We start from the raw sequence: 19,317 nt of genomic DNA on the forward strand, positions 1-19,317 counted from the left end.
TGGATAAATTGGGAATTATTATTAGATATATAATACGTTTTGTATTATTTGCAAAATTTTCCAGTTATCAATTTATATATCTAATAATAATTACCAAATTATCCACATGTTTTCCATGTTTTATACATATATAAATATGTATAGATAAATAGTTACAAAATAAATAATATATATAATTATAATAATAAATATAATTGTGATAATGCAGCCATATTCAGTTTTTCTGCATCTCTGCAGCCTTGTTTATTGTCCTTAATCTAACAAACAGCTTTATTTATATCTCACACTCTTCAGAAGAATGGTTGTTCAAGCGTTCTTTAGGAAAGGTCCAGCACAACTCAAAATAACATTTGTATGCTTAGATGTTTCTCCACCTGATTACAGGGATTGCAGATACTGCAACACTCCCCTTTAGAGTTGTGGTTGTGGAGTTGAGATGTTTTGCTCTGCTGCTGTCGGTCTTGCCTTGCGCTAAAGCTGTTTTAAAAGTGCTGAATCTGAAACTTCATGAGTGATCGTCATTTTTGATTACAGTGTGAGTGATTGAGTTGAGGGAACCAGGAATGCAGAGGCACCAGAGTTCATAACCTAGACCTGGCTGTAGTCAAAGAGCAATCAATAAATGATTTTACAATCCCTGTATATTACATCATCAAAAGCCTACGCATAACAGCAGACTCCACAGAGTCATTCTTCAGTCATCACACCCTCCCACACATTACAAGATCTGAAGCACCACACACTGATCCACAGTCCAGATCAACAGAGCCCTCTCTCACAGTCTCTCAGAACTCTCTTTAATAGAGATCGCTGTATTAAGCTCCCGCTCATTGCACAGCACTATGTTAAACTCATTTTGTACTGTGTTTACATTTTTACCAACATTTACATTACACTGCGCTGTGACTGAAAAGGGCCCCTACATTCATATTACGCTATATATAGAAATGGACTACTCAGTTGTTGTGGTAATGGTAGATACACAAGTGAATTCGGACACTTGCTGCACTGTGCTGGTCATGGAATAACTGACCGTTACAGAAATATAAGCCTCCCATTAACAAACTACATGGGAAAATATCTGAAATTCATGACATTCAGTGGCTCATGACTACCGCTTGCTTATATGAGCAAATGTTGACGGCTCCATTTTACTCACAATGCATTCTGGTCCAATATCAGATAATGTGGTGAGCTATGATGGTTACTATAATACTAGAAAATACATTTAGACACACCTGGTTGATTGTGTGCTGACCATCATTAAAAAAAAAAAAAAACATTTGGCCCAAATGCTGGGGTGACCATATTTTTGTTTTTGGTAAAGAGGACACTGGAGAGACTCGGGGATCCACCGTAGTTAGGATGTTGTGGCTGGGCGGGTTCAGTAGGTTTGAGTTGTATGGTGAACTGAAAGGAGCTGATTTGGTCAAACAGGCTATTTAAGGCTAGTTATTGGTCTTTTGTTAAAGGAGTGTATGTGTATGTATCACTGTACAGTAGAGTATCATAGAGATACTATAATATCTATAATATCGTAGAGGTATTTCCATCCTTACACAAAAATATGGTCACCATAGCATTTGGATCAAATGTTTTTAAGATGTTGATCAGAACACACCATATTTGACTGTAGTTATATATAATGTAACTACTATAACTAATATATATATATATATATATATATATATATATATATATATATATATATATATATATATTATTTATTAAACAGTGGTGTAGTTGTATTTAGTGAGGTTATGTTCTTGTAAAAGCTGGTTGTTAAAGTTTTGGAAAATTGCTGCCTTTCTTTTGTTCAATGAATGTTCCTTAATATTTTTTATTAAAAGCCTTTTTATGTAGTCAAATGTCCTCAAGGTGACTAATCAGTAGTTTCTTTCTCAAATGATGTGCAGAAGTAAAAGCAATACAATAAGATAACCAGTAATGATCACTCAACATAACTATGCACCATTAATATCTGTGCTTTAATGCAAAAACTTAATCTCTGTATATGTTTATTTATATTGTATTTTATAGTAATTTATTATACACTAAGGGCCCAACTGTACAGCTCTAAATATATATATAATCATAACTCCAGTATTTAAATGCTTGTTACGCAAAATAATGTAGACAGGCCTTCAGTACATTAAGAGGTATTGATTTTTGAGGACTCCTGTGGTTTGTTCAGTTTTAAACACTGCTTTGGGGATGGAAGTAAATAAATGATAATCTTTATGACTAATAAACATCCCTATCAGAATAACAAAAACATGCCAAATATAAACAGAATTAAGAGCAAGAGAACAGTATGTTGCAACACAAAAACACATTTAAAAGGAAAATTTAAACTAAATAATGGAACAAAACCAAATTGTTAAGAATTTTGGGAAGATTTTAGAATCATTCAGATAAAATGTAACTGCTGTTATCTAAGTAACTAAGGCATCAGATATTAAACCGTGTGTTAAAAGATTTGCCATACTGCAATTAATTGTCCAACAAATCCCAAAAAGCAACAGCCACTGTCCACTCACTGCCGGCCCCTCATTGAACACACACACATAAAACAGACTAACAGAACCATTCAGGCTATAAAGGTGCACATATTTGTCACTGTACAGCAAAATGTTTCCTCCGCATTTAACCCATCTGGTAACACACACACACACACACACACACACACACACACACACAGGTAGGCAGCCAACGCCAGCGCCCGGGAGAGGGTAAAGGGCCTTGCTCAATGGCCCAACAGTGACAGCTTGCCGAGCCCGGGAATCAAACCCACAGCCCTGTTATCGATATCCCGGCACTCTAACCGCTGAGCCACCACTGTCCACAATAAGGGATGGTCACTAACCTGTAAAGATGAGTCTGATGGCTTTCCCAAACTGTAAGACAGATGACCTGTTTCGTCCTCCGCAGTAATACAGCCCCAGATCTGTCTCCTTAACCCCAATAATCACTAAACTCACTGAACTGCTGTTCTCAACTCCCTCATAGTGACCTTCATCCACATTAAAACTGAGATAATAGTGTCTGTTCGTGTTTGCTTTTCCAGCAGACATCAGCAGCTTCATCTCCTCTGAGCTCTGATGATACCATGATACCTCATAATCTGCAGAGATGCTGCAGTGCAGGGTGGTGTTTTCTCCAGGCTGGACAGATCTGAGGTCAACTGAGATGTTCTGAAGGAGGGAAAGTCTACAGGTTCCTGGAAGAGAGAGGAATAACAATGAGAGAGCGGCTAAATGACTCTCCAGCAGCCAGTGAACATCTGCAGCCTTTCATCTACAGAGCTATAATCTGATTTTACAATCTAATATCATTAATATCCAGTATAAAGCTCTAATATCATTAATATCCAGTATGAAGCTCTAATAACATTAATATCCAGTATGAAGCTCTAATATCATTAATATCCAGTATGAAGCTCTAATAACATTAATATCCAGTATGAAGCTCTAATAACATTAATATCCAGAATGAAGTTCTAATAACGTTAATATCCAGTATGAAGCTTTAATGACATTAATATCCAGTATGAAGTTCTAATAACATTAATATCCAGTATGAAGCTCTAATAACATTAATATCCAGTATGAAGCTCTAATAACATTAATATCCAGAATGAAGTTCTAATAACGTTAATATCCAGTATGAAGTCATAATAGAATTAATATCCAGTATGAAGCTCTAATAACATTAATATCCAGTATGAAGCTTTAATGACATTAATATCCAGTATGAAGTTCTAATAACATTAATATCCAGTATGAAGCTCTAATAACATTAATATCCAGTATAAAGCTCTAATAATATTAATATCCAGTATGAAGTTCTAATAGCATTAATATCCAGTATGAAGTTCTAATAACATTAATATCCAGTATGAATTGGATCCTTATTCTAATTAACCATCTGGAGTCTACTCATGTGTCGGTGCATCAAATTTGATGTTTCTCAGTATTTCTGTTAATATCTCTGTGAAACAGTTTCCTAAATCTTTAGGGCCTGTTCTTTCCTATTTTTGTATCTCATTGCCAGATCATATGTGACTCACATCCAGAGTTATGAGACTAAGAGAAAGGGTTGGGAGACTTGTTTAACTGCTGGATTTGTGTATCCGTTATCTGCCTAGGGTTCAATTCTCTGTCTGAACGAACACACAACACTACACCAAGAGTCCTCAGGTAAGAGTCCTCTAACTCTACGTTCTCCTGTGTAACATCATACACATGTAAGACCCTGCATTAGAGTGTAAACGTACATGAACGTCTGAAGACGTTTTGAGGAACATTCAGTTGCAAAGTTCTGAAATAAGCAGAAGTAGTTCTCTGACACTGTGACACTGTAGAATAGTCTTTAGCACCTTTATTTAAACACACTGCCTCCAAGAAACCTTTCTCTGCAGTGTGTAGTTTTAACAGGACTGGATTTGGATTCCTCATTTCCTCCTACATTTATTTTGCTCGGACGTTTAAATAAGTGAGTACTACTAAAAACCCTCATAGCAAGAGGGATTGGTAAAGTGCTTTTGTTTCTATTGACCCACACTCTTAAAAATAAAGATGCTGCAAAGGGATCTGTGAGCAAAACCATGGAGGAAACATTTTTGACATTTTTATGGTTCCTTACAGATGCAAAAGTGGCAGCATTGATCAAAGAACCCTTTGTAGTACCTTTATTTTTAACAGTGCAGATTCCCAAAAGCTTTGCAGGGTTTAAAACATCTTCCCTGGTAGAGAGAGAGAGTGCTTAATGTGAAGCTCACTCTGCCTGATAACAATGTTGAATAGCATCGTTTGGGCTAAGAGGCCTTTGAAAACCCAACATACATATATTAGTACATTAGAACTCACCCAACAGAAGCTGTAGAATGAACACAGCTGATATGTTGTCCATTGCTTTCTGAGGTCTGTCTGTGTGTTTCTCTGACTTAGAGGAAAGTGTTTGTCGGTTAGTGCTTCTGTCACTGCTAGGCCCTCTGGTGTGGGTTTGAACTTCCTCAAACCCCCCACATCCTGCTCTTTCACAGTAATATAGCACAGATGATGCAGGATAAAACCGCAGCGGATCAGTGCTGTTTATAGTTGCTAATTTGGGTCATTTCATGTTTTCATGTGCTTGGCTTTCCTTTTCCTTCTTTAATTTGATATAAACACAGAAATCTGATAATGCTGGATTCTTTTAATTTATTTAAACTTAAATTTGCACCCAAATTTTCTTTTATATATTATTCTATACATTTTTTTCACCTCAATATCAGGTTAGGATGTTTGTGTGAGTTTATCATAATTCACTTTTGCTTGACCACTTTCCAACCCCTCTTCACCTCTCAGAATGAATGCGGTGTAAATGTTTCTGGTACTACACCTTTAAGGCTGATCTTTGTAAATGAGCTCTGTTTTGATTGGCTGACCTCATTTAAAAAGCATTCAGAGCTAAAACACTCCCTATATAAAACTTCAGTGTAAGTGGGCAGGGCTAAACTGCTGGAAACTGAACAGGCGGAGAGATTGAAGTGTGTGGGTATTGAGACTATGTCAGTGGATCTCCAGTTTCCTGAACCACCCTCATTTGCCCTAACCCTAGCACTGGAGTCACCTAGGGTTGTGTCCTGAGCCCACTCCTGTACACCTAAGACTGTACAGCCACTTCCAGCTCTAAGACCACTGTGAAGTTGGTGCTGATGACAGCAGTGGATCTGATCTCTGACTACGATGGGAGGGTCTACCTGGAAGAGATTGAACTCCTGGAGAACACCTGGTGCTGGGTTAACAATCTCCTCTTCCAATCTCTAAACTTCCTTTACTGGCCAGTGTTGGGTTTACTGATAGTCAAATTCTTTTTTTTTTACATTATCAGCAAATATTTAAAAGCAGAAAAAGTTCACACTTGTGTCACATTTGTGTCCAAATTATAGATTTTAGGCACCATCTAGTGGACTGCTGGGGGGGGGGTCATTACAGTGTTAACATGGATTAATACTGATTGACACAATGATTGACACACTGAAGAAGACTAACTGGAGTAATATTTAATATTTAATCAGATGACCAAACATTAATTACTTGAGACCCAACCCATTTATTAAAAAAACTGCCTGTTCTTAAAGTGCCTGACAGCAGGAAGTTCAGATCTTGACAGCTTCATTTCTGTTTGCATAGTTTTGTAGATCACTCTTGATAAAATATGAAATGCAGAATTGAAACCTTTGAGACATCTGTGTTTGAGTTTATGTAAATGGCGGCTTTTGTTGAAACCAGTGGTCTCCAAACCTCCTCCCAAACAACGAGCTACTGTACCTTACTGGGACCCATGTGAGATTAGATTGGGCTGAAACAATGGGGTGAATTTGGGAAGCCCAACTGAGTCCCTGTAACAACCCAAGTACAAATTAAAACTATCTAGCACAGGAGGTGGAACATTCCAAACTCTGTGTGTTAATAATAATAATAATAATAATAATAATAATATGAGGAGGAAAAAGAGGAAGAAAAACTGGGATAAAGCAAAAAAACAGGCTACCATTAAACTGAAAAAAGAAAATGTACCGCTGAAGAAACAGGAAGCCATAACCCATTACACAGGGGAATTCACATCAACCACAATATAGCATGATCTGTCTAGACAGCAGCAGAATAAGATGGTCAAAACAGCAATAACAAGGAAGGCCTTTAACTGGGATCTGAAGGCTAAGATAAAGATGACATGAATTCTTCGAGAACCTCAAGCAGCACATTCATTCTGTATCCCAGCCTCTAGTACTACCTACGGTTGGTGTGGCACAACAGATAACACCGCTACCTGCCAGTGAGCTACCACACCATGTGGGATACTGGGGTTCGATGCCTGTGCCTGTGCCTGTGCTGTGCTACACCAATAAGAGTCCCTGGGCAGGACTCCCAACACTGCATTGGTCCAGCTCTGTAATATGAGTAACCTTGTAAGTCAATCTGGATAAAAGCATCAGCTAAATGCTGTAAATGTGAATGTACTGCCTGCCATTCAGTTTGTGACAGTGTTGTTTGCGTTGTTTTATAGGCGGCTTTCTGTGCAATGCCGTCACAGAGATGCACATGCAACCAGGCTGCACAAAGCAGAAAGCAGTACTCTTCAAACTAGAGAGCATCAATGACAAGGAGATGCTGTGCAGTAACCTGGTGGATGGACAATGTTGAATATTCTGAGGGGAACAAGAAGACTCCATAAACAGTGCAGAATCTGCACTGATTACAGAAGATGAGTAATATTACAATCCTGGAGAGGTACTGAACCTTCTAGTAGGTTACATCTCCATAGTCCTTTCAGTCAGTCAAGCACATCTGAAGGCAGTAATTACTGCTAGTAAGGTGGAGTGAATTGGGGTTTAACCCAAAGATGGGGAGGTAGCTCTCCAGGAGTAGGGTTGGAGACCACTAATCTAGTGTGTTTATTTTGCTTTACATTGCTATGCTAAGTATTTTAGGTATTTTACACAGCGTGCTTTGGAAGGTCCCTGAGAAACAACCGTAACTAAACTGGGGAATGCCCCTGGAGGACTTAGCTGTTTGTCTTCTGTGGTGAGCGCCTACGGCTCACACCCCCTAAAGACATGAGCTTAGCATCCCACTAATAATGGCAAATATACCAAAACGCTGTAGTGTGTGGTGGGTTGCAGGACAAATAAGATAAAAAAAGCCTGATTTGAGAAACAAAATGAAGACAAAAAGATGCAAGAGACTTAAAGCTATCAACAGACTGGGGCCATGTGAAGACTGGGCTCACACTGGGACTTTATGGGACTTTACGGGACGCCCATGAGTGCAGCAAACATTTAGTGTCCGGTAGGTCAAAGCATTATTTAATGATCTATCTAAGAATTTAAAGTAGTATTCAATTGCCAGATCTATTACTTTTAGTTAGTTAAGCTGTCTATCTGTGATAGATTCAGAGCCTGTGATCCTCCACATTGTCTTGAAGGCAGTACAGAAGCTTTATGGTACACCACCTGTACTCATTCACTAATAAAGAAACTGTGTGCATCCAGGGACTGGTCATTTTTCATACTCGTGGGTGTGTAGATGCCGAACAATGACTAGGTGTTGCTACTGTAACACTCCACCTTCCCAGGTAACATCAGAGTGATCCACAACATTTTGATTACAATGTTAGCTAACGTTACCTAGCTTAGCCTACATGTTGACTCTGTGAGGTAATGGTATGACTTTTTACACTGATGCAGTTCAGTCATGTGTATATCTGGTCTTTTCTTTAGGCAGAAATGTGTTGAAATAGGTGGGGTTGACATTTTGTGTTAAAGCTGTTTTAAACAGTTCTTTTATTTGTTCTTTTTAATTTTTTAATTATTTTTATATTTTATATTTTTATTATTTTTTACATTTTTAGTCGCCTGTTTAATGTGATTTTCCATCATACGTCTTTGGACTGCAGACATTCAAAAATAAAATGGTACAGGGTTCTGTCTTTGGTGCAATTGGGCACTGGCCACTGAGTATTCTTGACAAAACAGCCCTATTTAACTACACAGTCCTCTCATCGGCTCATTCACTCTTACAAACTCCAACTCCCAGCATCCCTCAGCCACTCCCAACCCTCTAATCAGCAAACACTCTCCAGATCAGCAACACAATGTTCTGATTTATATATATTTATTTATATTGGCTCATAAACCTGTGTTTTCAAGAGCAATTTATGGTGGAGGGATACATGCAGGATGCTGTACGGCAAAATAGTGCCCAAAGAAAATGTATTATCTGTGTTGTAGCCATAATAAGTCTAATTATCACCACACCCTTAAAAAGCCCTTTGGGAAAGGCAGTGGTTCTGTATAGGGATGCATCTGAATGTTGAAATGGTTGCATTGTCAGTTGCTGGTGGATGCAATGACCCATTAAATTATCTTTAACTCGCTCAACTTCCTTTAATATCTATTTCCTTATAACTAGTGGTGGATGAGTAAAATCTTTTGCGGAAGAAGGAACAAGGAAGACACACTCGCCCAGTGGGGAATTACATCCAGTGGGGAATTACATCCAGTGGGGAATTACAAGGGATTTATTACAAGGTGTCTCTACCTGTTGACACTCATTCCTATTAAACAAGAGGCTTAGCCAGTCGAGCAGAATGAGGTACTATATGTCCAAATGTTTGTGGACACCCTTTTCAATAAATGCATTCAGCTACTCTAAGTTGCACCCATTGTAGACACAGATGTGCAAATGCACACACACACACAGTTTGTCCAGTCCTTGTAGAGAAGTACTGCCAATAGAATAGGACTCTCTGGAGCAGATGGTAAACATGAACCTATTAGCACCATGCTGCCTAATGCCAGGCGTGGGTATAAAGGGGGGCTTAAAGTGAAGCGGTGATCAATGTTGACTATGGCTTTATACCAAGTTGTAGATAGTTAGGTTCCTCCCACAGAACAGACTACAGCTCCTAAATTGACATTCCTAACCTGCTGAATTTTGATGGTCAGTTTATGTGTCATAATGTTGATAGCATGTAAATGATCAATTTACCTGGACCAAAACAAGTTGTATTCAGTCAAACGCCTACTGCACAACAACTCCTATATCGCATGTAGTTGATAAAATGCACCTTGTTTTGCAGCCATGTGGCCAACTAAGTAGATGTATGTTTCGTTTGTCCAGGTACAACACCAGTGGTCATTTCCTTCCACCCCTAAAAGCTGATGGTAGGTGAATTGGGTATAAATTGGTGAATTGGTGAATTGGTGTAGGTGTGTGTGTGCATGTATGGACTGGCTTCCTGTCAAGGCAGGGGGTATTCCTGCCATGCGTCCAATGATTCCAGGTAGGCTGACCAGGAAGATGCGGATAATACAATGCTCTTATGGACTGTAAAGTTATTGATGACGTAGTAATCTAGTGTAGTGAAGTAGTGGTGTATCAACACGTACTAAAGTACCCTATAGACCTAATACACTGAGATCATTTATTAGAAACATAGCTGTGAAGCGGAAAGTCCTGGGCTTTCCGTTTTGTTTTTCTTTTAGTTTAGTTTCACTTTCGTTTTTTCTTTCTTTTAAACTTAACGTTTCTCTCTGGAGTGGCAGAGTCTGACTGAACTCTCTAGCCTCCCTTTCTCTCTGCTCTCTCTCTCTCCATACTTCAACTTTATCCTCGAAGGTAAGAACCAGCAGCTTGAGCATTCACGTACAGAACCAGCATTAACCAACCACAGCAGCGGAGCACCAGTCCAGTCCTGAACTCCTCCCGGTTTGAAAGCATCTGAGGGGGCTTTGACTTGTTGATTGTGGCGAGGACGACTTTTTGAGAGCATTACTGTTGTTAAAGCTACAGAAACTGGGTGTGTTAATCTATCTCATGGGGTAAATATGTGAACGTGTTATGCTGTGAACACAAAGACAAGGAAGGTGTTCATAGAATGCTTCAGAGGCTTGTATTGGTGGAAGCATGGCTTCTCTTCGTCTGATCTATTCATCTTTTGGTAGTTCCAGGTGCTTTGAGTTGAGTCCCTGATGGCCATGAGCTAGCTGGAATATTGCTGGACCTTGGTTGCTGTTGATGTTAAGTGGTCTAAGCTTCTCTTTAATTGTTATTTGTTGGATTCTTTTCTGGACTTAGATGTTAAAAGTGATTGGCCAGCTGGATTAGGCAAAAACATACTGGTCATCTGTTTGAGCTTCTTCAGCTAAGTAGCCAGTTGGCTAGTCTAGTCATACAGTTTTTCTAGCCAAAACATCAAGCTGTAATGTGGGTTTTTTGGTTTTTGAATAATTGCTCACTTTTGGCAGTGTTTGAAGGTCCAAGAGAAGTCCCTAACAGAAATTAGGGACGGTCAATTGGACCACCTTACATGATCAGGAATGATTGCAAGAGCCACAGGAAAATTGCAACACACATCCAATTCAATTGACTGCTCTAAAATATATTGACATATATTATATAATGACAATTATGAACACTAAATCTACTAATTAACAAATAATGATAGTTGTTAATGACTGGTAGGGACTTTGTAAGCAGCTTTGTTGGTGAAGGGTTGGGAATTGAGAATTGTGGTGAAACATCTTTAAGGTATTCCATCAGAAACCCATGAAGTATGACGTACTACTACATTGGTTAAACATTATGGCTCTGTTGTATTTTTGCCTTTTGCACACTTTAAAGAAATCTTCAGGAGCATAATGAGGGAAACACTTATTCCTGCTCCTGGAGACCCACCGTCCTGCACAGTTTTGACCATGTCCTGTCTCAAGACATCTGATCCAGCTTTTTAACATGACTCCTGAGATGAGCCTTGATGGGATGAGGTGTGTTGAGGCAGTGTGTAATACTGATTTGAGGAATGCCCCATTGCTACAACCTGCCTTTGTGTGTCTTTATTTTAGGATACCTGCTCTTATCTGGCCTGAGATGATAAACATGAAGAAAATCACCACATTTCTTTACACTGTGGTCATTTTGTGGCTTGCCATCAGTGTGGGTAAGTGGCCAACTAGACTCTACTAGACTCTACACAAGGGTGATTTCCCTGCTCAAAAGGGAAAAGTCAAGTGATTTTGTGAAAAGAGTGAAAATTCAAATCATTTCAACTGAATTTCCCCTTTAAATATTTGAACATAGGATGTAAATATTATTCAAATTGCTGAAGTTCCCCCAGCTCATCCAGCACATACAGAAACTAAGCTGGGAAAATCAGCCTGCTTTGAATTCACTGTTTCACTGATGTCACAAGAACCAACTAATTTACATATCTCTAATTTAACATTGCAGTTTAGCAGTTCAGCCCTGGCCACTCATACAGCAGTCCTCGAGATTGTTATAGGTGGTTTTGGAATCCAGCATCCAGTTAGAACAGCTTTCTTTCACACAGTACCTGAAACAGCATGTTTAATTATTATGGTTATAGAGGGGTTAACTTTTATGGTCACGTTAAAGTGATTTGTGATGTTTTCTGAACGTAAAGCCACATATATGTTGTAAGATGAGCTCAAAAAATCTAAATTCCCAGAAACATGTAGAATATGGGCTGGTTATATCTTTACAGGTGTCAAGTTCAAAAGCTGGCTAGTTTTGCTTTCATTGTTTTCATTTATCCAACCAGGATCCATCATGCACTTTGTTACAGAAGAATAGACAAATACAGCATTTTTCAGATATTTCCTGGAAATTCTTTATCGTAATTTACTGGAGAGATAGCAAACATTTAATGGTCTAACGTGATAAATCAGGTGCATGGCGGACAGCTTTTCCTGAAATAGTCCACCTGGCTACACTCCCTTATTTTAATATGGCAGGTCTGGAATTCTCAAGCACTCACTGTTTGTTGCTAAGAGTAACATGTATTTAAAACCATGCAGGACAAGTAAATGATAAATTGTTGATTTGAAAAGTTCTCAAATGATCGTGTCCTCTCCTACTAAACCTGGTAATTAACAGATTGATTGAATTAAGAGACAGATTAAACCAGGTGCATTTGGAAAGGAAAATCTTGAAATTGTGCTGCATCTCTAACAAAAACCTTCTAACATTAATATCTTTAAATTCGTCTATCAATCTTTCAGGTTCTCTCTCTGCCCATTCTCGGATCTTCATGACTGCCAGAGTGGGCTCCTTAGCTGTTCTGCCGTGTGAATGGAGAGATGTCCCCAGCCAAAGCCCTCACATTGAGTGGCGGACCATTTCGGAGACTGTGTTTGAGCGGAAGGGTGAGGAGCTGTATGAGGGTGAGGGGTATGAAGACCGTGTGGATGTTCCTGAAGATAAGCTGTTGGAGGGGAACTGTTCTCTGGTGTTGAAGAACGTCAAACCTGCTGATGCAGGAGTTTATGAGAGCTACCTGCTGGTGAAACGAACAAAGAGGTCTCTCAAGTCTAAAAGGGTCTTCATCCAGAGTGTGGAACTTTCAGTAGATGGTAAGCTCAAAAGAACATAAGCTAAGATAAATGTAGAAATGTACTGAATCATACCAGTTTGGAAAGGCACTAAGTAGAAGGTACTTCTGCCCGTTACAGTTTAGTGTTTTGGATTTGTTGTGTTTGATTGAGCATGATTAACAGAACCATGTGTAGTGCATGACTTAAAGAAAACAGTGACCTGTACTAAATTATGGAGAGAAGAGCGGTTCTTAGTTCTGGTCTTCCTGCCTGGTATTTTGCTGGCTTTCACATTTTAACACACATCATTTAACTAACCAGGGCTGGATTTCCTGAAAGTATTGCAGAACAAAGATAACGTTAAATACTGGAGCAAGCATTTCACTGAACACTCTACCAGTTAAGACAGTCTTAACACTAAAGATGCTTCTGGTGGACTGGGCCCAAATCATTGAGAAGTAGAATTGGCACGGGATGGGGAACCATTCAATTTGGACAAATTTTGTACATTTAGGAATACTGAAGATGTTTATATCAAATTAAATGTTAAATGCTGTTTATATTTTTTATATTCCCAGAAGAATCACCTGAAGACCTGATAAGCTTAATTGAAAAATCTGTTGCAAAAGGTAAGTAAATATCAATCACCAAACAATTCAATAGTTCACAACAGTTACCCACATTGGTGTACAAATACCACTAAGGTAAATCCTTGTATAGACAGTTGCACTGGTCTATTCTCATGCAAGGTGAACATTTAGATCATACACTAACCTGAAGACTGTCAGATTGCTATTGTTAGCTTAATATGTTCAGTCTGTTAAGTATCTGATTTCAGCTCTTTTTCTAACATGAACAATCTGCAACAATGCTTTATCTCCCGATCAGAAAATCTTTGGGAACTTGCTTACATAAAACAGACACTTTGTGGGATACATGAATAATTGTATCTTTGGCTTTCTTTGCAGGAGATGCTGGAAGGAACTGTCTTCACCGTTGGGTCATAGTCTATTCCCTTTTTTCATGCTTACTTTTCCATGTCTTCTGAGATGAAACATGGAGCATGTCAGTGCGATCCCTCAAAGATCACCACCTTCACCACTGTGAGAGGTCTGAGCAGTAAGAGGAAGGAGGATTTGGGCAAAAGTGGAAGATGTTCAGAGATGGCTGCATTCATAACCACTTTCCATCTCAGTGTGCAATCCTACATTCAACCCTAGCTAGACTCAGTACTGGTGTACCACAAGCTTGTGTTCTCTCATCTCTTCTAATCAGCCTCTACACCAATGACTGTGTCTCCAGGGAATCAGCTGCGAATCTGCCTACAGAAGACAGGTCAAGCAGCTTGTCTCCTGGTGCAGCAACAACCACCTGCTGCTAAACACAGAAAAGACTGAAGAGATGGTAGTAAATCTTCAGTGCAACCCACCCTCCCTAGCCTGCATCAACGGCGAGTCACTCAAGTTCCTGGGCATCACGCATCTCCATATCCAGGAACCTGAAATGGGAGAGGAACACAGTGTCCTTCTCTCAGAAAGCTCAGCAAAGATTGTTTTTCTTGAGGCAGCTCAAAAAATTCAACCTACCGCAGACCCTGATGATCCAGTTCTGCACAGCCTCCATCGAGTCCATCCTCACATCATCCAGAATAATCTGGTTTGGTTCCTCCACCTCCCAAGAGCAAGCCGAACTCCAGTGCATCATCAGGACAGCAGAGAGGATCACTGGATGCAATCTGCCATCGCTTCAGTAGATGTACACCAGCAGGGCGAGGAAGTACGCTGACAAAATTACCGCTGACCCCTCTCATCCTGGACATCACCTTATCCAGACACTCCCCTCGAGTAGACGTCTCAGAACCGTCAAAACCATCAAAACCAGCACAAGACGACATGCTAACAGCTTTTTTCCCAGAGCAGTAGTGCTCCTAAACCACCCTAATCTGTGAACCGAATCTATAACTGGACTGATCTTCTAAACTTCACTGAACCAAACTTGACTTCACTGCAACACAGTACTGATACACAGCATGATTAGCATTTGCACTATGATTATTTTCACAGCTGTGAAGATGTTATTTTCTGTGTTTATATCATCTGTAACTCTTTGTGCAGATTTTTTATTCTATTTTTATTCTATTTATTGTATTTATTCTGTTTAGTGAACTTTTCTTAGTGTAAAACATTGTTAACAGTCTGTGTGTTTGTTGTCATACTTTTGTTGTTCTTCTTGTATGTGTAACATACGTGATAAAATAGTGATGTCTGATTCATTTTAGTGGATTAAGATCAAGCAGATCCAGGGTCAGGTATCTATTAACTTGGTGCAGTTTAGATTGTTTATATTAAAGGGGGAAACCAGAACAATACATCATCTGGCTGGAGTCACCCCTCACCTGAGGCTCATTTCCAGCACACAGGTATATTCATGATTGGACTGATAAGAACTCCTCTGCCTGCCCTGGTGATAAGTATTGCTTTAGCCCTAATAATGTCCATCATGAGGGAGTTAGATTAGCACTGAGGAAATAAACTGGCTCATGCACATGCTTGTTAATGTGACTTCTGGAATGTTATTATGCATCAATTGCCAGCTATTTATTATATTTATGATATGGAATATTTATGAATATTACAACATATCTACAGTAAATGTGTTGTGTTAAATCTGATCTAAGTGGTCTCAATAGTCTCTCTCAAAAGTTTCTCTCTGCATCTGAAGGTGAAATGGAAGCAGGAGCCCATGAATTATCTTGGCCAAAATAGTCCCTAATGGATCATTTAACAGGAAATTGGATACATGCACTGGCAAGGTCTGTTCAGGGCTGGGTATCTGCCTGTGATCACTTGATTATTTTTTCTTTAGAAAAAAAACACTTTCCTCCATCAAAACCATCATTTTTCATTTAAAACCCAGATGAAATTACTGGTGGATATCTCACGCTCAAAGTAGCATCTCTGCTGACTAACATGTTCTAATAATGGTAAATCGTTAGTCAATACATGATTGGTCAGGAGGAAGCTCAGTGCTGTAACACTGGACCATTAATGTTAAGCCCATGTCGAGAAGTTAAAAAAAGGCCTAATTTGTCCCACCTTGAGCAGTTAGAATGCTAGAATGCTTATACCAGCATTCACTCAGTAATTTTCCACTGTCAGCAAGCTGAATATATGATGAGCACATGGGTAAAATATCAAACCAATAAAATTGTCTTTAATATTGCTTTTAATGAACTGATTTTTCATTAGAGTCTAAAGATGAACACACTCAATTGGCATCAGCAAATAACCTTTTCTGCAAGTCTGTGTAGCTTCAGTCATGAGGGTTATTGTAATTGACTAAAACCATTGTGATACACTGGGGCGGAGCTACAGTCTCTCATTGGGGTGAATATTAATAATGCTCTAAATGTAGGTATTGTGATATACACTGAGGAGGCGGAGCTACAGTCTCTCATTAGGGAGAATATTAATAATGCTCTAAATGTAGGTATTGTGATATACACTGAGGAGGCGGAGCTACAGTCTCTCGTTAGGGTGAATATTAATAACTCTAAATATAGGTATTGTGATATACACTGAGGGGGCGGAGCTACAGTCTCTCGTTAGGATGAATATTAATAACGCTCTAAATGTAGGTATTGTGATATACACTGAGGAGGAGGAGCTACAGTCTCTCATTAGGGTGAATATTAATAACTCTAAATATAGGTATTGTGATATACACTGAGGGGGCGGAGCTACAGTCTCTCGTTAGGATGAATATTAATAACGCTCTAAATGTAGGTATTGTGATATACACTGAGGAGGCGGAGTTACAGTCTCTCATTAGGGAGAATAGTAATTACACACTCTGTAGAACACTTTTGCAGACGGAGCCTAGATAAATGCACTGTAACCTTTCATGTTTCTAAATTTCTGCTGAGTCGTGATGTGACTTTTGCATACATTGTCACACTTTCTGAAGGAAGGGTGTTGTCTGCTGTAGCAGCTCTGGGCTGTTTTTCATGAGAGAGCGAGGCGTACTGCAGCTCCACTTCCTGTGCGGAAACAATGGATAAACAGTCAGTCTATACATCATTGTAAGCACATTTATTGCAAGCTACAAGCTGTTCATTTACAGTATTTTATAACAGATTTGCTGTAATATCCAGTATAAACATGATTTCAAGTGGTCCAGTCAATGAAATGTCATTGAAGTTTCTTGTACCTTTTCTCTTGTTTTGCTGCAGCAGTTGCATGATGATGATGAGGATTTTCCTGAAAGAGAAGATAAGTCCGTTTCCCCAAATTATGAATTTTCACTAAATAATAAAACACTAAAACAACATTTTTCATTTTCTTTTTGAAAACTCTTTCTCCTTGTGGATTTATTCTAGTGTGCAGTGACTGGAATCAAAGAAAAGAATGGTTGTGTAAAATGCCAGGATTTCGCACTGATTTCACATCAGCATTTGTTGCCCAACATTCTTATGGACACTATTGGTCTACATGTACCTGCATCTCCTCCCTTTCACAGCATCTGATTGATCACAGTCTAAAACTGCCTAAACGCAAATATAAATAAACACAAAAATGTGTTTGTCTTTTTTTTATTGACATTTTTATTTATTTTTTTAATTGGCATGACAATGTAACATGTAACAGGGTTGTAAAACTAAAACCTTTTTGCTGCCACAATCCTAAGTCACCCTAAATAAACATCTTACCTTGACCCTTCCAACAAAAGCCACACATGAAGACGATGTTCATCAGTACACACAGCAAACAGGTACACACTAGGATCATCATCATAATCCAGGAGATCCCATATCCTGCAGAATGCTTGGTAGCTGAAATCTCAGTCAGGTTATGAGCTCCATCAGGCTTGTTATTGATGTCATCTAAAATATAAAAACACAGAGATACACACATCGGTGATGAGGAAGTCCTGTCCTGCATGACCAATATGAAACCACAGGCTGTGGCTTCACATCTGCTTTTTGTGTTGCTGTGTGTTTATGAAATGGAGTGTTTCTGGGAAGTGAGGAACACTAGCTAAAGAACCCTTAGCATACGCTCGAACCTACGGACCACCAAGGAGGTACAGACGTCTATTGCCGAAGAACAACCCCACCAGTTTATACAGCAGTCCCAGTAGACATTGAGTAAAGCTCCTTACTGTGTGATAAACCTTGGAGTGTTAAGACAACAGTAAAGTTGGTGAACTGACCTGTAAAGATGAGTCTGATGGCTTTCCCAAACTGCAAGACAGATGACCTGTTTCGTCCTCCGCAGTAATACAGCCCCAGATCTGTCTCCTTAACCCCAAGAATCACTAAACTCACTGAACTGCTGTTCTCAGCTCCCTCATAGTGACCTTCATCCACATTAAAACTGATGGAGAATAATTTATTCAGTTTTCCTCTTTCAGCAGAGAACAGCTGCTTCATCCCCTCTGAGCTGTGGAGATACCACGACATCTCAAATTCTGCAGAGATGCTGCAGTGCAGGGTGGTGTTTTCTCCAGGGTGGACAGATCTGAGGTCAGCTGAGATGTTCTGAAAGAGGGAAAGTCTACAGGTTCCTGAGAGAAATATATACCAGCTTAGTGAACGTCTCCAGCAGCCAGTGAACATCTCCAGCCTTTCATCCATTCACCATCTAATTTAGTCAACAGGTGAATTAATCTAATTAATTAATTTCCTGAGCATCACATCATGACTAGTGCACTGTTTCAAGGATGACCTGATTAAAAAGAAATACACAATTGCATGTGGATGTTCTTATGTTACACTGCAGTATTTTAATACTTTTATACTTTTAAGTCCTAAGTACTCTCAGGTAATCCTTACAATAGATTTCTATCCAGTAATTTGTAAATTTATTTGAACTCACCAAACAGAAGCTGTAGAATAAACACAAACAGCAGTGCGGCCATCTCTCGCTGAGACCCTCCAGTGCTCTGTGACTGTGTTAGAGTAGTCATTACCTTTACTGTAGTGGTGATGGTTGGTCAGATTAGAGTGTTTCAGTTTCTAGAGTGGGTTTCAAATCTGTTTTACACACCACAAGTCACGACATCCTGTTCTTTTTGAGTGTCCAGTAAACAACTGCCATCATTAAATGCAATCAATTTCACACATAGCATACGCTACCATCGTATATATCACTGCTGTTCAGTGACTGTCTGTTTTTAGTTTTCTCCATGGTTTGACCATTTAGCTGCTTCTGTACAGTGTGTAAATAATTATAGATGAATAGACAGATTTGCTATGTTAAGTAAATTAAAAGCCCAGACCGATTCCAAGCGAAGTCCAGAGGTAATCCAGTTTTGTAGGATTGTCTTTTTTTAGCTGCAGTAAATCCAGGAAACAATAGTTTACTCTGTATAATCCTTAATGGAGTTGTCATTCAGGAGACACAAACATGGGTCATACACACATGGACAAAATTGTA

General features: G+C 39.1%; 2 protein-coding genes across 6 annotated transcripts; one reads left to right on the forward strand and one right to left on the reverse strand.

The window, feature by feature from the left end:
- The first annotated feature begins 7,585 nt into the window (after positions 1-7,585).
- Positions 7,586-16,073, forward strand: LOC140549574 (uncharacterized). Of its 5 annotated transcripts, XM_072673326.1 has the most exons (6): positions 9,847-10,166; positions 10,493-11,314; positions 11,393-11,487; positions 12,569-12,919; positions 13,459-13,509; positions 13,849-16,073. In XM_072673326.1, exons 2-6 carry the CDS (start codon positions 11,283-11,285, stop codon positions 13,926-13,928), a joined length of 609 nt encoding a protein of 202 aa, XP_072529427.1. In that variant the 5' UTR covers positions 9,847-10,166; positions 10,493-11,282; the 3' UTR covers positions 13,929-16,073. The 5 variants fall into 5 exon arrangements, with proteins under 5 accessions (XP_072529429.1, XP_072529427.1, XP_072529425.1 ...); XM_072673328.1 differs by lacking the exons at positions 9,847-10,166; positions 10,493-11,314 and adding an exon at positions 7,586-7,835; XM_072673324.1 differs by having other exon boundaries at positions 10,493-11,487.
- Positions 16,074-16,087: 14 nt separating this feature from the next.
- LOC140549573 (uncharacterized) lies at positions 16,088-18,818 on the reverse strand. The gene is made up of 5 exons (XM_072673323.1): positions 18,757-18,818; positions 18,092-18,445; positions 17,589-17,762; positions 17,090-17,139; positions 16,088-16,919 (listed from the first exon to the last, which is right to left on the reverse strand). The coding sequence occupies exons 1-5, from the start codon at positions 18,797-18,799 to the stop codon at positions 16,782-16,784; spliced, it is 759 nt and encodes a 252-aa protein (XP_072529424.1). The 5' UTR covers positions 18,800-18,818; the 3' UTR covers positions 16,088-16,781.
- Between the last annotated feature and the right edge of the window lie 499 nt (positions 18,819-19,317).

The sequence above is a fragment of the Salminus brasiliensis genome, chromosome 2 (assembly GCF_030463535.1).
Source record: "Salminus brasiliensis chromosome 2, fSalBra1.hap2, whole genome shotgun sequence".
NCBI classification, from domain to species: domain Eukaryota; kingdom Metazoa; phylum Chordata; class Actinopteri; order Characiformes; family Bryconidae; genus Salminus; species Salminus brasiliensis.

What these genes read in the sequence shown, in the direction of transcription:
- LOC140549574 (XM_072673324.1), top strand. Translation starts at nt 11,283, where the DNA reads ATGACTCCTGAGATGAGCCTTGATGGGATGAGGTGTGTTGAGGCAGTG. An exon ending in GTGGCTTGCCATCAGTGTGG is followed by an intron (nt 11,488 to 12,568) that starts GTAAGTGGCCAA and finishes TCAATCTTTCAG; the next exon opens with GTTCTCTCTCTGCCCATTCT. An exon ending in TGTGGAACTTTCAGTAGATG is followed by an intron (nt 12,920 to 13,458) that starts GTAAGCTCAAAA and finishes TTATATTCCCAG; the next exon opens with AAGAATCACCTGAAGACCTG.
- LOC140549573 (XM_072673323.1), bottom strand. Translation starts at nt 18,799, where the DNA reads ATGGCCGCACTGCTGTTTGTGTTTATTCTACAGCTTCTGTTTG. An exon ending in CATCAGACTCATCTTTACAG is followed by an intron (nt 17,763 to 18,091) that starts GTCAGTTCACCA and finishes TTTATATTTTAG; the next exon opens with ATGACATCAATAACAAGCCT. An exon ending in CTTTTGTTGGAAGGGTCAAG is followed by an intron (nt 17,140 to 17,588) that starts GTAAGATGTTTA and finishes CTTCTCTTTCAG; the next exon opens with GAAAATCCTCATCATCATCA.